The sequence below is a fragment of the Monodelphis domestica genome, chromosome 8 (assembly GCF_027887165.1).
Source record: "Monodelphis domestica isolate mMonDom1 chromosome 8, mMonDom1.pri, whole genome shotgun sequence".
Classification (NCBI taxonomy): Eukaryota; Metazoa; Chordata; class Mammalia; order Didelphimorphia; family Didelphidae; genus Monodelphis; species Monodelphis domestica.
Window position 1 is genome coordinate 2,412,512 of NC_077234.1, and position 14,230 is coordinate 2,426,741.

Sequence of the window (14,230 nt, forward strand, 5' to 3'; positions counted from 1 at the left end):
TTTGATCTATTTTTCTTTTTAGGTCATTGTTTCTATCTTTTACTTTCTTTGCCTCATTTTCCAGCTGGTCAATTCTGGCTTTTAGGACACTATTTTCTTGTTTTAGTTCATGTTCCTCTGTTTTCAGATGACCTATTTTGCTTTGTTAAATTCTTTTCCCAATTTACTTCAACCTCTCTGAATTGTTTTTTGAGTTCTTACAGAGCCTGAGTCCAATTTGCTGGAGTTTCTGAGTTTTTGCTTGCTGTTCCTTGGTCCTCCTCTGTTCAGTTTATTCTTTGTTCATTACCTGAATAGAAGCTGTTTACTGCAATTTCTTTTTCCCTCATATTTTTTCCTTCTTTCCCCCTCCTCATTGGCTATATTCTTGCTCCTCGTGTTTATTTGCTGGATCTGGACTTTGGACTTTTCTACCCTGGTGGGGCTGCTTCTCTGCTCTGCTGATTCACTGGATCAAGCTGATGGAACTGACCTGTTGTATTAATGGGCCCTGAGGCCAAATCTTCCCCAGCTGCCAGTAGAGGCTGAAGGTAGTTACCCTCAGGCCTCCCCTCTGCTCCTCTCTGCCAGGCACCCAGTCAGAGTGTTCCTCTGGTGGTACCAAGGTTCTCCATCAAGGTTGCAGCCTTCACCCAGGGATCCCAGTAAACCGGATTCCTACTGTGGGTCTGAGGGCAGTGGGTGGGGGAGGGGTGTTGGATCTTTCCCTTATACCCAAGAATTCCACTTCGTCTGCACATCTTTCAGGTTGAATCATGGAGGGGAGACCTGTGGCTGTCTTGTGGAGTCTGGCTCTCTGCCTGTTTTGTACACTTGCTCTTCCGGTTGTTTGCCAGCTCTTCTTTCTTCTCCTTAAACCTGACCGTTCAACTTTCTCTGCGTACTTTTAAGTTGAATCCACGGTTCTGCCGTCCCCCTCGAAGCACTTTGATTTTAATCGCTGTGGAAGGGTTTTCCCAGAGGATTTGCCTTCTGCGGCTTCTAGCCGCCATCTTGACTTCCCCCCTCCCCCTCTGCCCCTCCTTCCATCCCTTCTCTCTCTGCCCCTCTCTCTATTAATCTGGTTTTTTTGGTTTTGTTTTACTTCCTGTGCGTTGTCTTACTTGAGCCATATAACAATAAGAAGGGATTCACTCCAGTCTCTTGTAGATGAGGAAAATGAGTCTCGGAATGATTAATGGCCTAATAATGGCTGTAGAGCTGGCAAGGGATGGAAGGTAGATTTGAACCCAGGGCTGGGCTCCCTGGCCCCAAATATAGCCTCCATCCTTTCTGCCACACTCTGGCTAGTAACGGGAGAAGAGGAGGTGCCAGGCGCCGCGGAAGCCCTCTGCCAACGACACAAGCTCCCACCTGCTTCCCTTGCCACAAAGTGTTTTCCCGGGTTCACGGTTTCCCGTCAATTCTCAGCTGCATTGATTTTGTTTGTGCGGAGCCTTTTAGATCGGGCCCAAATGATCCGGTTGGTTTTTCCTGGCCTTCCGCTGTCCTGTTTGGTCATAACTGCTTCCCTCCTCCCGAGGCCTGGCAGGTAAACGTTTCCATGGGCCCCCCTTTCTTTCGAGGTGGAGACGCCGGTCCAGGCCTCGTCTCCGTGGTACTGCCGGCACGTTTTGTTCGCTTGTTTTGTTTGGTCGCATCTCCAGAAGCTCTGAAACAGACGAGGGGCGATGCCTGGGCCGATGGGTGAAAGGACCTGCCCAAGGCCACATAGCTGGGTCCTCCCGACGCCAGGCCTGGCCCTGCCTCGCCGAGTCCAGGGGCCTTCTCTCCGTCCTCCTCCTGGCTGTCCCCTCTCACCCAGCTCTCTCCTGGCTCTCCTCCCCCCGTGGGCCGCTCCAGATCGTGCCCCCCTGGACTCTCTTCCGCCTCCCTGGCTCATCTCCTCAGTTCTCATGGATTTCGTGAGCGTCTCTAGGCTGAGGGTTCTCGAACCCACTTTTCTTCCCCTAGACCCCCCCTCTGCCTGTCCTATTGTCGGGGGGGTCCCCCAGGCTCCCACCCTCTCTCCCTCCCCCAGACCTGTCCCTTTCACCTCTGCACGTCTCCGTGACGCGGGCCCGCCTCTCGGGCTCTGACTGTGGGCTGCACGTCGTCCCCTCGGCCACTCGAGCACTCCTCCTGCAGTGGAGGTCCTCCCGTGCCTCCCCCTCAGCAGGCGACAGGCCGGTGCCCGGCCTCCGGCTGGGCCTTGAAGACGACGTGCCGCCTCTTCGCCGTAGTCAGCGGGGGCCTTGCCAGCCGCTTCTTCCCGGGGCTGCTCTCCCTTCGCTCCTTCCAGCTTGCTCCTGTCCTGAGCTCGTTGGGGCACCTGGCAGCTCCCCGCGGCCTGGGCACTGTGCCTGGCACACAGTGGATGCCTGGCAGACCTCTGTGCCAGCCGTGTGGCTTATGGCCCATTTGTGCCCAGGCCTTCCAGAGGCCACGTCCCACTTGAACGGCCTCTTTCTGGCACTTGGGCGTCTCTTCCGGGATGGGGATCCCTGGATTATGCCTTGGTCTGTCGGCTGCGTTTGGCGGTCCGTGCCCGGACCTGCCCCTGTGCTCCACCCCCGGCCCTGGGACCTCCTTCACGCCCCCCCCCAAAGAAGCCTCTCGTGGCCCTCTTCATCGCGGCGGCTTCCCTCGGCACCTCATTTCCTGCTCGGCCTCTCTTGGGGGGACCTATTTCGGGGGGCTCGTGATAGCGGGTTCCCCAAGGCAGGGACTCTGGCACCCGCCCCTTTTGGCATGCCGGGGTCTCCACGTAGCTCCTGGCACATAGTAGGGCTTTTAGGGATGCGTCTTGGCTGCTGGGCAGCTCTGAGGAAGAAGAGTTCCTGTCCTGTCCTTCCCATCCAGGGCTCTGGGGGAGGGGTGGCAGTGCCAGGGCCAAGTCGGGGAAGAGCCGCTGACTCGGACGCAGGCGGTCCAGGGGAGGGAAGCATCCCTTCCTTAGGGGAAAGGTGGAGCTGGCCAGGGCGGTTTGGGGAGGCCCGGACAGAGCCCTGGGGGTCCCCCGCCTGTAAGAGGGGCAGAGGGAGGGCCACGACCCGGCCCAGCACGAGGCCCGGGGCCGGCCTGGGCACGGGAGACGAGGCCCGCGCTCGGCCAGACTCCACGAGGGAGGACGTCTTCGGGGGAGCCCGCTTTCTCCCCCTCTGCGGCCCGGGGCTGCCCCCCGTCCCGGCGCAGCCTTCTCTCCCTTTCTTCTCGAAGGCCTCGCAGTCGCCGGGCCGTGCAGCGCCAGGGGGGCGCGTCCAGGCCTCGGCGGGGCTCCTCCTCGGATGACAAACTCCGTCTCGCGTTTCCCTTTGCCGCTGCCGAGCTGCTCCCCGGCTCTCCTCTGCCCGGATGAGCCAGAGAAGCCGCCCCGTCGGGGGCCGGCGCTCCCCGGAGTCCCCTCTGATGGGGTTCTGTGCAAACCGCATTCGTTCATCAGGGCAGCGAGTGTGGACGGCCCGGGTTCGAATGGGGGCTCCGACGCTTCCTCCCTCCTGCCGCCCGCCATCGCGTGGGGTGGGGGCGCGGGGAAACGGCGCCCGTTTGGTGAGTTCGGCTGGAGGAGGCGTTGAGGCCGCCGAACGGAAAAGCAGCCGGGAAGGCCGTGTGCCAGCGGCCGGCATGCGAGGACTTCAGGTCCCCCGAGTGGCTGTGGGAGGGGCTCGCAGAGCCTCGAGGGGGCTTCGGGCTTCTTCTGCCCTTTGGCGGTGCCGAGCCCCTCCCCCCAACCTGTGGGCCTTCCGAGGCTTCCAGAACCAGTACTTGGGCTGAGGGCGGAGCGGAGCGTCCGTTGGGGACTGGGTCGGTTTGTTCAGCCTGCGTGAGGGGTTCGGGCCTGTCCGAGGGAGAGCCGGCTCGCCAGGAAGAAACGTTCCGGGCTGCTCTGCCCCTGCTCTGTGCCCGCCTGTGGGCACAGCTCCTGGGAAGCGCTGCGGGCAGTCCGGCCTGCCAGGGCTCCCGGAGGAGAGCGCCGCTGTGCCGGCCGCTCGCTGTGTGCAGGAGCCCCCAGAGCCTAAGCGACGTCCCGCCCGGGGCCGCTGCCAGCCCGGCCCGGCGCAGGGAGCGTCCCCAAGCTGCAGGCCAGCGTGCGTAGCTCGAGACGGGTGCCCCGGCTTAGCCGTGGGCCCAGCCTCCGTGGGTCCCTCGGGCCCAGGCAGGCCCGCTCCTTGGCCCTTGCTTTGATGCCGCCGCGCTTAGTTTGCCGTTTGGGGTTCCTCCCAGACGTGTAGGAGGGCGCTTGTCCGGGGCCCGGCGCGGGCGCGGAGGGCGCCTCCTCGAGGCCCCGGCTCGGCGTCCCCCGCGCTGGCTTCCGCCGAGCCACTCTCACGTGGCTGTTTTCCTTGAGCAGCGATCTGAAGATCAAGGTCGGCAGTCGGCGCGTCAACGCCCACAAGTTCGTGCTGGCCGCCCGGAGCGAGCACTGGAGTCTGGCCACTTTGGCCTCCACAGAAGAGCTGGACCTTTCAGGTGAGTCGGCCACGGCTCCGGGGGTCTCTGGCGCCGGGCCCTCCGCCCAGAAGCCGGCCGCTCGCTCGGCAGCGGGCCTTGGTTTTTGTAGGGCAGTTTGTTTCCCCCCAATTACACGGGAACCCATTTTCCGCCCCTCGTTAGAGGCGCTTTTGAGCCCCCGAGTCTCCCTCCCTTCCCCTCCCCCAGAGGTCAGCGGTGTACGTGGGCTGCCCCGTTCGGAGCTCGTCCACAGCCGGGCCCGAGTCTCTGGGATCGTCCTGAGAACAAGCTTAGCCAGGCTCCGCGAGAACCGTCGCTGCCACGGGCCGCCCTCGGGCTGCAGGCCGAGGAGTGGCGTGGCCGGATGCAGGGAGGCGCTGGTAGCCCCTGGGGGCGCGGAAGGCCTCTCGGCTGGGCGGCTCGACAGGCTGCTTCTCTCCCCAGCAGACGCCAACCCCGAGGTGACCATGGCCTTGCTTCGCTGGGTCTACACGGACGACTTGGAGCTCAAGGAGGACGACGTCTTCTTGACCGAGCTCATGCGGCTGGCAAACCGATTCCAGCTGCAGCTCCTGAGGGAGAGGTGAGTCACAGGGCGGAGAGGGCGGCGTCCTCGGCCACGGCGACTAAGGACGGCTCTCGAGGCCACTCGGGGTGCAGGCGGGGGGTCGGAGAAGCCCCGCTGGAGGTGCCGCAGGGTCAGGCCTCTTAAAACCACTTTTTAGAAAATTCTCCCTTTTATGACGAACCGGAAATGGACACACAAACAAAACAGGGGAAACCTTCAGTGTACAAAGAGCGGGAAATAGTGCCTGGGAGATGGTGAGTTTCCGCGCTGCGGCGCGTTCTACATTCAGTATCATTTGAGAGCAGAGGACGGCCCAGCTGGTCTCCATTCTCCCTCGCGCTTCCGTCTGCTCCCTTCCGTAGTTTTATATCTTTTTCAGGGATGGAAGCAGACAAAGAAAAGGGCTTTTAAAGCTCATTTTGCAGTTCAGGCCCCCGTGGTGGTTGGAGGCTGTGGAGCAGGAAATCATTCTGACAGGCGCAGCTTCAAATTGCTTTCCAGAAGGATCTGGCCATTTCACAGCTCCACCTCCAGTGGTCACTCTCCCCTTGGCGGACTCTGCCAGCTGGCTAGGTGTCCAGTGGATGGCCCCACAGAGTTGCTTTAAATTGCATTTTTCTAATCATTAGGGATTTGGGCATCGTCTCCTATAGCCATTCATAGCATGGATTTCTTCCTTTGTGAACTGCCCATTTATATCCTTTGATCATTTGTCTATTGGGGAATGGCTCAGGTCACTGTTTCCCCTTGTATCTTAGCTACATTACTAGCACTTGTTACAGGACCAGACACTGTTGACAACTCCCTTGGTTCTGCTCACTTCTGGGTCAAACCTGAAGGTGGTGAGGATCCCTTCCAGTCAAGAGGAGGCGGACGTCCCAAGGGGCAGTAGCAATTTCAGCGCTCAGAGGTCAGGGACTCTGAGGAACAGTATCGTTTCCTGTCCCAAGGGAGGGAGGACCCCGGGGAGTGGCGTCGATTGCAGCTCTAAGGGATCAGGGGTCCTCCTTGGGTAAGGAAAGCAGTGCTCACCAGGCTCCATGGTTCACATCACCTTGGAAACACTGAAAACTTGCAGACCTGCAGAACCAGCTCAGAAAATAGCAGTTCAAAAAGACCTGAAGTTTGGGACAGTTACTTCAACCCTGGGAATCAAGCCCAGCTTGGACATAAAGTGAAAAGTCAAGAACTAGCTGAAAAAATGAGGGAATAACCCAAAAAGAACCCGACCATAAAAAGTTGCTATGCTAAAGGGAAGACCAAGACATAAATTCAAAGGAAGACAGAGATGTCAAAGCAACTACAAGCAAAGCCTCAAAGGAAAAATGTGAATTCAATACAAGCCCAACAGAAATTCTTGGAAGAGATATTTTCAAAATAAAAATAAGAGTAGTAGAGGTAAAGTTGAGACAAGAACTGAAAATGATGCAAATAAAAAATGTGAAAAGAAAGTCAGCAGCTTGGTACAAGAGGCACAAAAAATGCTGAAGAAAATAACAGCTTAAAAAACAAGAGAAGAAAATGTAAAATATCTCAGCGAAAAAACTGCTGACCTGAAAAATAGATCAAAGAAAGAGCCTATATATTATATTTCAAGAAATTATCAAGGGAAATTCTCCTGATATCCTGGAACCAAAGGGTAAAAGAGAGAGTGAAAGAATCCACTGATCACCAGCAGATAAAGATCACAAAATGGAAATACTCAGGAATGTGATAGCCACATTTTGGGGCTACTAGGTCAAAAAGGAAATACTTCAGTCAATAAGCAATCATTCAAATGCCATGGTGCTACAGTCAGGATCACACGAGATCTAGGAATTACCACATTAAACAAAGCAGTGAAGGGTTTGGCATATGATTTCCTAGAAGGCAAAAGAATTGGAATTATAACCAAGAACAACCTACCCGGCGAAACTGAGTAAAATCCTTCGAGGAAAAAGTTAGTATTTAATGAAATATAAGACTTTCAAGCATTCTTTTTTTTTTTTAAACCCTTACCTTCCGTCTTGGAGTCAATACTGTGTATTGGCTCCAAGGCAGAAGAGTAGTAAGGGCTAGGCAATGGGGGTCAAGTGACTTGCCCAGGGTCACACAGCTAGGAAGTGGCTGAGGCTGGATTTTCAAGCATTCTTGATGAAAAGATCAAAGATGAATAGAAAATATGACTTTCAAAAACAAGACTCAAGAGAAACATAAAATGGTAAACATGAAAGAGAAATGATAAAGGGATCCAATAAAGTTAAGCTGTTTATCTTTCTATATGGGAAGATGATAGAATCTTAGTATCCTTTAAGAACTTTATTGTAGAAAGATTTTACATTTTGTTGGGATGATGTTAAAACAGTAGTTTAGAAAGAAAAATGCCCTGGGAGAAGGGGTAAAGGGAGAGGAAAAATGAGGAAAATTATCTCATAAAAAAGAGGCACACAAGGGAGAGCTTTTTACAGTGATGGGGAAAATTGGTGGTGGTGGAGCAAATCTAGATTGGCTCAAAAAGGGAAAATATATGTGTACATACTGTGCCAAGGAAATCACTTTAAAAGACTGATATATATTAATTTAAGGTCGCCAAGGAATTCAGCTATGTAATTCCTAAATGAAAACTCAAGTCAGCCATCAACCTTTTATAGAGTTTAGTTACAAACAGGAGGAAGAAAGAAATGAGAGAGAGAGAGAGAGAGAGAGAGAGAGAGAGAGAGAGAGAGAGAGAGAGAGAGAGAGAGAGAGAGAGAGAGAGAGAGAGAGAGAGAGAGAAAGGAAGGGGAGAGAAGGGAATAGGGCTTAAATACCCCCTCTGTTTAGGCTGGGCCAAAAGGCCCAAGCCCTCAGATAGCTGGGGCAAAGAAAGGAGATCAGTCCCTATTACTCACGTGACCAAAATGGAGAAACAGTCTCAGGGCCCCCACCTCCAGCTTCCTTCAGAGCAAGCTTCTCAGAGCACCTCTCCAACCACTCAGAGCCAAAACTCTCCAACCACTCCCCCAGTCCTCAGACCCCTCTATCTTTAAGGAAACCATCCAAGTTCCCTCCCCTCAGTTCTCACATCTACCAATCACTGTCCATCATTTTCCCTGTGCCAATGGTGGCTCTAGCTTAACCCAGGACCACCCAGAGGTCTGTGGCTTTGCACATGTCTATTGAAGGTCATATTCTCAAATAATTAAATCTTGATCTTTTGCTACAGCCCTTCCTAAATCCTGTTACCCTGAGTAGGGTAGAGATTGGAATAATTAAATTTTGATCTATGCTGCAGCCCTTCCTAAATCCTGTTAGGACTGAGTAGGGTGGAGATTGCAATTTCCAAGACCTGGTTCTGTCATTCCAAGTATCTCTATTGTATCAATTCTAAAATCAATCATGACTCAAAGAAATTCCTGTTCTGTGCTTAAGCATAGATCAAAGCCCTTTCCATTGTTCAGCAAAAGGTTTCTGTCCTAAAGTAATCTTAAGAAGGGAGGAGAAGGAACCTCCCATGCCAATGGGGTTCACATTCCAATAGACTATCACTAAGAAATTTTTCAAGTATGAAATTTCCCAATGGTGAAATTTCCAACATTTATAAGTCTAAGAAATTTTAAGGTTTACAATACTCAATTAGTGATAGAAAGTTATCTTACCCAACCAAGAAGTAGAAGGGAAAGGGGATAGATAAAAGGGAAAGAGAAGTGTTAAAGGGGAGAAAAGATTAAAAGAAGAAAAGTGGTCAAAAGTAAAACAGATTTTAGAGGAGAAAGAAGATAAAAGGAAAGAGAGAAGAATAAATAGAAGAAAATAGGATGGGGGGAATTACCATTAGTAATCATAACTGTGAATTGGAATGGGATGAACTCACCATAAAACATAAGTAGATAGCAGAATGGATTAGAAATCAAAATCTAACAATATATTGTTTATAAGAAACATACTTAAAACAGAGAGACACACACAGAGGTAAATAAGGGACTAGAACAGGATCTATTATGCGTCATCTGAAATGAAAAAGTTGGTGGGAGCAGTCATGATCTCAGATAAAACAAAAGCAAAAATAGACCTAATTAAAGGGGATAAGCAGGGAAACAACATCTTGTTAAAAGGAATCCTAGACAATAAAGTAACATCAATACTAACAAATATGCACCAAAGGGCAGAACATACCAATTTTTAAAGGAAGAGTTAAAATGAATGAGAGGAGGAAATAGACCCCAAAACTATACTAATGGAGACCTCAACTTTCCCCCCTCAGAACTAGATAAATCTAACATAAATAATAAAGAAACCAAGGAGTTATATAGAATCTTAGGAAATTTTTATATGAATAGCCTTGGGAGAAAATTGAATGGGAATAAAAAAGGATTATATCTTTTTCTCTGATGTACATGTTACCTTTATGAAAATTAAACCATGTATTAGGTCATAAAAACCTGCAGAAAAGCAGAAATATTAAATGTAGCCTTTTCAAACCATAATGCAATAAAAAAATATATTTAATAAAAGGTCATGTATATATACCATATACTATTGAAAAGAAGTTATATTCCTTTTAATCCCTATTCAGTTTTCTCCAGATATTTATTAAATGTAACTTTTCTAAAATTTCATTCACTTCTTTTATTTCTTGGTTATTATTTTTTGGTTAGATTTATCTAGTTCTGATAGAGGAAGGTTGAAATCCCCCACTAATATAGTTTTACTGTCTATTTCCTCCTTAAGCTCCTTAAGTTTCTCCTTTAAAACTCTGGATGCTAGACCATTTAGTGCATATTTGTTAAGTACTGATATTTCTTCATTGTCTATACTATCTTTTATCAAGATATAATTGTCTTCCTTATCCCTTTTAGTCAAATCTATTTTTGCTTTTGCTTTGTCTCAGATTATGATTGCTACTCCTGCTTTTTTTTGTCCCAGTTGAAGCCCAATAGATTCTGCTTCAGCTTCTTACCTATAATATTAGTGTGTCTATCTGCCTCAAATGTATTTCTTGTAAACAACATATGGTAAGATTCTGGATTTTTAATCCATTCTGCTATCTGCTTCCATTTTATGGGTGAGTTTGGCCCATTCACATTCGCAATTATGATTACCATCTATGTATTCCCCTCCATCTTCTTTTCCTCTTTTAATATTGATCTTTCTCCTTGTATTCTTTCCCTCCACACCAGTGTTTTGCTTTTAATTATTCCCCACCTTCTCCCTCCCTTATATTACTCCCCTCCCCACCCCACCTCCTTCCATATTCCCCTTTTACTTCTCTATAGGGTAAGACAGGATTCTATACTCCAATGAATCTAACTGTTCTTCCCTCTCTGAACCAATTCCAATGAGAGTAAGGTTTAAGTACTACTTATCGCCATCCTCATCCTCCCCTCCATTGTATTAGTCTTCTCTTTTCCCCATGCGCCTCTTTATGTGTTATAATTTATCCCATTTTACTTCTCTCTTCCCATTTCTCTTAGTACAATCCTCTTTTTCACCCCTAGTTTTTTTACATATTATCCTAAATTGCTTAGTACCATACTCTCTCTATATAATATACTTCTTCTAACTACTATGATAACAATAACAGTTCTCAAGAGTTACAGATATCATGTTTCCATGTAGGAATATAAATAATTTGACCTTATTGAAGCCGTTAACTTTTTTCTCTTATTCACTTTTTTATGGAAATCTCGGAAATCTTCTATTTTATTAACTGCTCATACTTCCCCTGAAAGTATATAGTCAGTTTTGATGGGTAAATGATTCTTGGTTGTAAACCCAGTTCTTGCCTTCTAGAATATCATATTCCACACCTTGAGGTCCTTCAATGTGGAGGCTGCCAGGTTTTGTGTAATCCTGACTGGGACTCCATGACATTTGGATTGTTTCTTATTTTCTCCTTGGCCTCGTAGTTGAACTTGGGTATTCCTGGGAGTCATCATTTGGGGATTGATTACAAGAGAATTGTGGATTTACTGCAGCAGAATTGTGGATTTTTTCTATTTCTATTTTACCCTCTTGTTCAAAAATATTAGGACAGTTTTTTTGGATAATTTCTTGTAATATGATGTCTAGGCATTTTTTTTGGTCATGACTTTCAGGTAGTCCAATAATTCTTAAATTGTTTCTCCTGGATCTAATTTCTAGGTCAGTTATTTTTTCAATGAGATCTTTCATATTTCCTTCTATTTCTTCATTCTTTTGATTTTGTTTTATTATTTCTTGATGTCTTGTGAAATCATTAGCTTCTATTTTGCCCAATTCTAATTTTTAAAGAATGAATTTCTTCCATGATCTTTTTTTTTTTAAACCCTTACCTTCCATCTTGGAGTCAATACCGTGTATTGGCTCCAAGGCAGAAGAGTGGTAAGGGCTAGGCAATGGGGGTCAAATGACTTGTCCAGGATCACACAGCTGGGAAGTGTTTGAGGCCAGATTTGAACCTAGGACCTCCCATCTCTAGGCCTGGCTCTCAATCCACTGAGCTACCCAGCTGCCCCCTTCCATGATCTTTTGATCTTTCTTTTTCCATTTGGTCCATTCTATTTTTCCTTGAACTCTTTTGTTTATTGGATTTTTTTTTTGGCCTCTTTTTCCAGTAGATAAGTTCCCTTTTTTTAAAAAATGTTTTTCGTTATTTCATTCCAGTAATAAATTTACATACAAATTTTCCAAGGTTACATGATTCATATTGTCTCCCTTCCCTCTCTTGGAGTTGACAAGCATCAGATGAGCACTTCTGAAATGGAGATAAACTAGAAGACTTCCCACTAAGGGCAGGGGTAAAGCAAGGAGGCTCATTTTCACTACTGTCCTTCAGTATATGGTACTAGAAACATGGCTATAGCAATAAGACAAGAAAATGAAGTTGAAGGAATAAGAGTTGGTTACATGATTTTTTGGAAACTCTTTTCTTGGCTTTTTTGCCTCTTTTTCCAGTTGACCAAATTTACTTTTTAAGGTGTTGTTTTCTTTTTGCATTACTTTCATTTCTTTTTTCTCATTTTTCTCCAACCTGTCTTATTTGATTTTTGAGTTTCTTTTTGAGTTCTTTTAGTGCTTGAGACCAATTTCCATTTTTCCTTGAAGTTTTGCATGTGGTTGCTTGGCTCTCACCATCCCCTATTGATTCTGTGCTTTGCTCTTTGTCACCATAGAAATTTTCTAGGGTTAAGAGTTTCTTTTGCTGTTTGCTCATTTTCCCAGCCTTTTTTTTTTTGCCTGTGGACTAGAAATTCTTAAAGCTAATGATTTTCCTCTGCTGATGGCTTATAGGACTCAGCACTGTGAGCTTTTTTGCCCTGGAGCTAGGTCTGTACTGCATCAGGGCAGATTTTAGAGGGTCCAGTGCTATGAACTTCCAGACTTCACTCTGGGCTGGTGCCAGGGCCTGGGACTTCAAGGGGTGGGTTTGTGGTGCTCTTTTGTTGGCATAGCCTATGTCCTAGGATTTCGAAGTTGGCTTATTCCCACTCTTGGAACCTAGTAGAGTGGGTGGAGTGGGTGGGAGTGGGGGGGTTGACCAGCACTCCTCTTTGTGCAGTTTTGCTTCTGGTTCCCCTTAAATTTTTTCCTGTGAAAATCAATTCTCTCTGCCTACCTTTCAAGTTGTGTTCAGTGGGAGAGCCCCCTCACTTTGTCTTGCTATTGTTTTGCTTTTAAAATTTTTTATTTAGAATATTTTCCCTTGGTTACATGATTCATGATCCCTCCCCCCTCCTGGTTGCTGTCGGTTTTTGAATCCTGTTGTTTTGAGGATCTTTTTAAAGATTGGTTTGGGGAGAAGCTGGGTGGCTCAGTGGATTGAGAGCCAGGCCCAGCAATGGGAGGTCCTGGGTTCAAATCTGGCCTCAGACATTTCCTAGCTGTGTGACCCTGGGCAAATTATTTAACCCTCATTGCCTAGCCCTTACCACTCTTCTGCCTTAGAACCAATACACAGTATTGAGTCCAAGATGGAAGGTAAGGGATTAAAAAAAACAAAAAAGATTGGTTTGGAAGAACTATCAGAGTTATTTCAGCTTTTGCTGTCACTAAACCACCATCTTGGCTCCATCCCCTGATGAAATAGGTCAAAAAAGTACCCTTCCAAATTCTTTTTTTGCCACAAATATGGTTTTGATACCTAAATTGCTGGAGAAAAAAAAACAGAGAAAAAATTGTAGATGGATTTCTTTAATGAATACTGATGCGTAATTTAAAAATAAAACAGTAGCAAGGAGATTCTAGCATTCTATCACAAAGATTATACACTCGACTGTGTGTATAGATTTATACCAGGAATGCAGAGATGGTTTAATGCTAAGACAACCATCAGCATATCAATAACAGTCACAACAAAAATCATATGATTATTTTAGTAGACGGAGAACAAAACTTTGAAAACTCTAATACCCATTCCTAGTGACAACACTAGAATTCAGAGGAACCAACGGGGCCTTTCTCAAAATGATGAATACTATCTATTTAAAAACAAGAGCAAACTTCTGAAATGGAGATAAACTAGAAGGCTTCCCACTAAGAGCAGGGGTAAAGCCAGGAGGCTCATTTTCGCTACTTTCCTTCAGTATCTGGTACTAGACACGTGGCTCTAGCAATAAGACCAGAAAAAGAAGTTGAAAGAGTAGGTAATGAGAAGACAACACTAATGCCCTTTGCAGATGACACGATAGGATTCTTAGAGAACTCTGGAGAACCAGCTAAAAGTTTAAGATAAAACAGTGAACAACTTCAGCAAAGTTGCAGGATATAAAATGAACTCACACAAATCACCTGCATTTCTGTATATCACCAACAAAGCCCAGCTGGAAAAGCTCAAAAGAGAAATTCCATTTAAAATAACTGCAGACAACATAAAATACTTGGGAGTTGGCCTGCCACGACAAATCTAAGTGATTGCAGAAATATCCATTGCTGATGGGTAGGCCAAGTCAGTGTGATCAAAATGACTTCTACCCAAGTTAATTGACTTATGCTGTGCCATAACCGACACAGAATTGCTTCATAGAACTTTGAAAAATTATAATAGAATTACGTGGAAGAACAAAAGGTCCAGGCTATCGAGGGAGTCGGTGATCAGAATGTGAAGGACGGCAGACAGCAGTACCAGATTTTGAATTCTATATCAAAGCTGTCATCATCGAAGAAGTCTGGTTCTGGGTAAGAAGCAGAGCAGTGGATCAGTGGACTTGACCACGTACCCAGTCCCCAGCACAGATGCCCCCAAATCTAAGCTTTTGAGGTAGGACTGACTCAACATCTGACAGAAATTGTTGG

At 47.3% G+C, this 14,230-nt stretch overlaps 1 protein-coding gene across 2 annotated transcripts in view; it reads left to right on the forward strand.

Annotated features, from left to right (window-relative positions):
• ANKFY1 (ankyrin repeat and FYVE domain containing 1) overlaps positions 1–14,230 on the forward strand; it is a 37,160-nt gene that overhangs the window by 5,111 nt on the left and 17,819 nt on the right. The window contains exons 3-4 of one of the 2 annotated variants that reach the window (XM_056808380.1): positions 4,331–4,449; positions 4,879–5,014. In XM_056808380.1, coding sequence (XP_056664358.1) covers positions 4,331–4,449; positions 4,879–5,014 — 255 coding nt within the window. Of the gene's footprint in view, positions 1–4,330; positions 4,450–4,875; positions 5,015–14,230 lie in introns of both variants that reach the window. The other variant, XM_056808381.1, reaches the window with a different exon arrangement.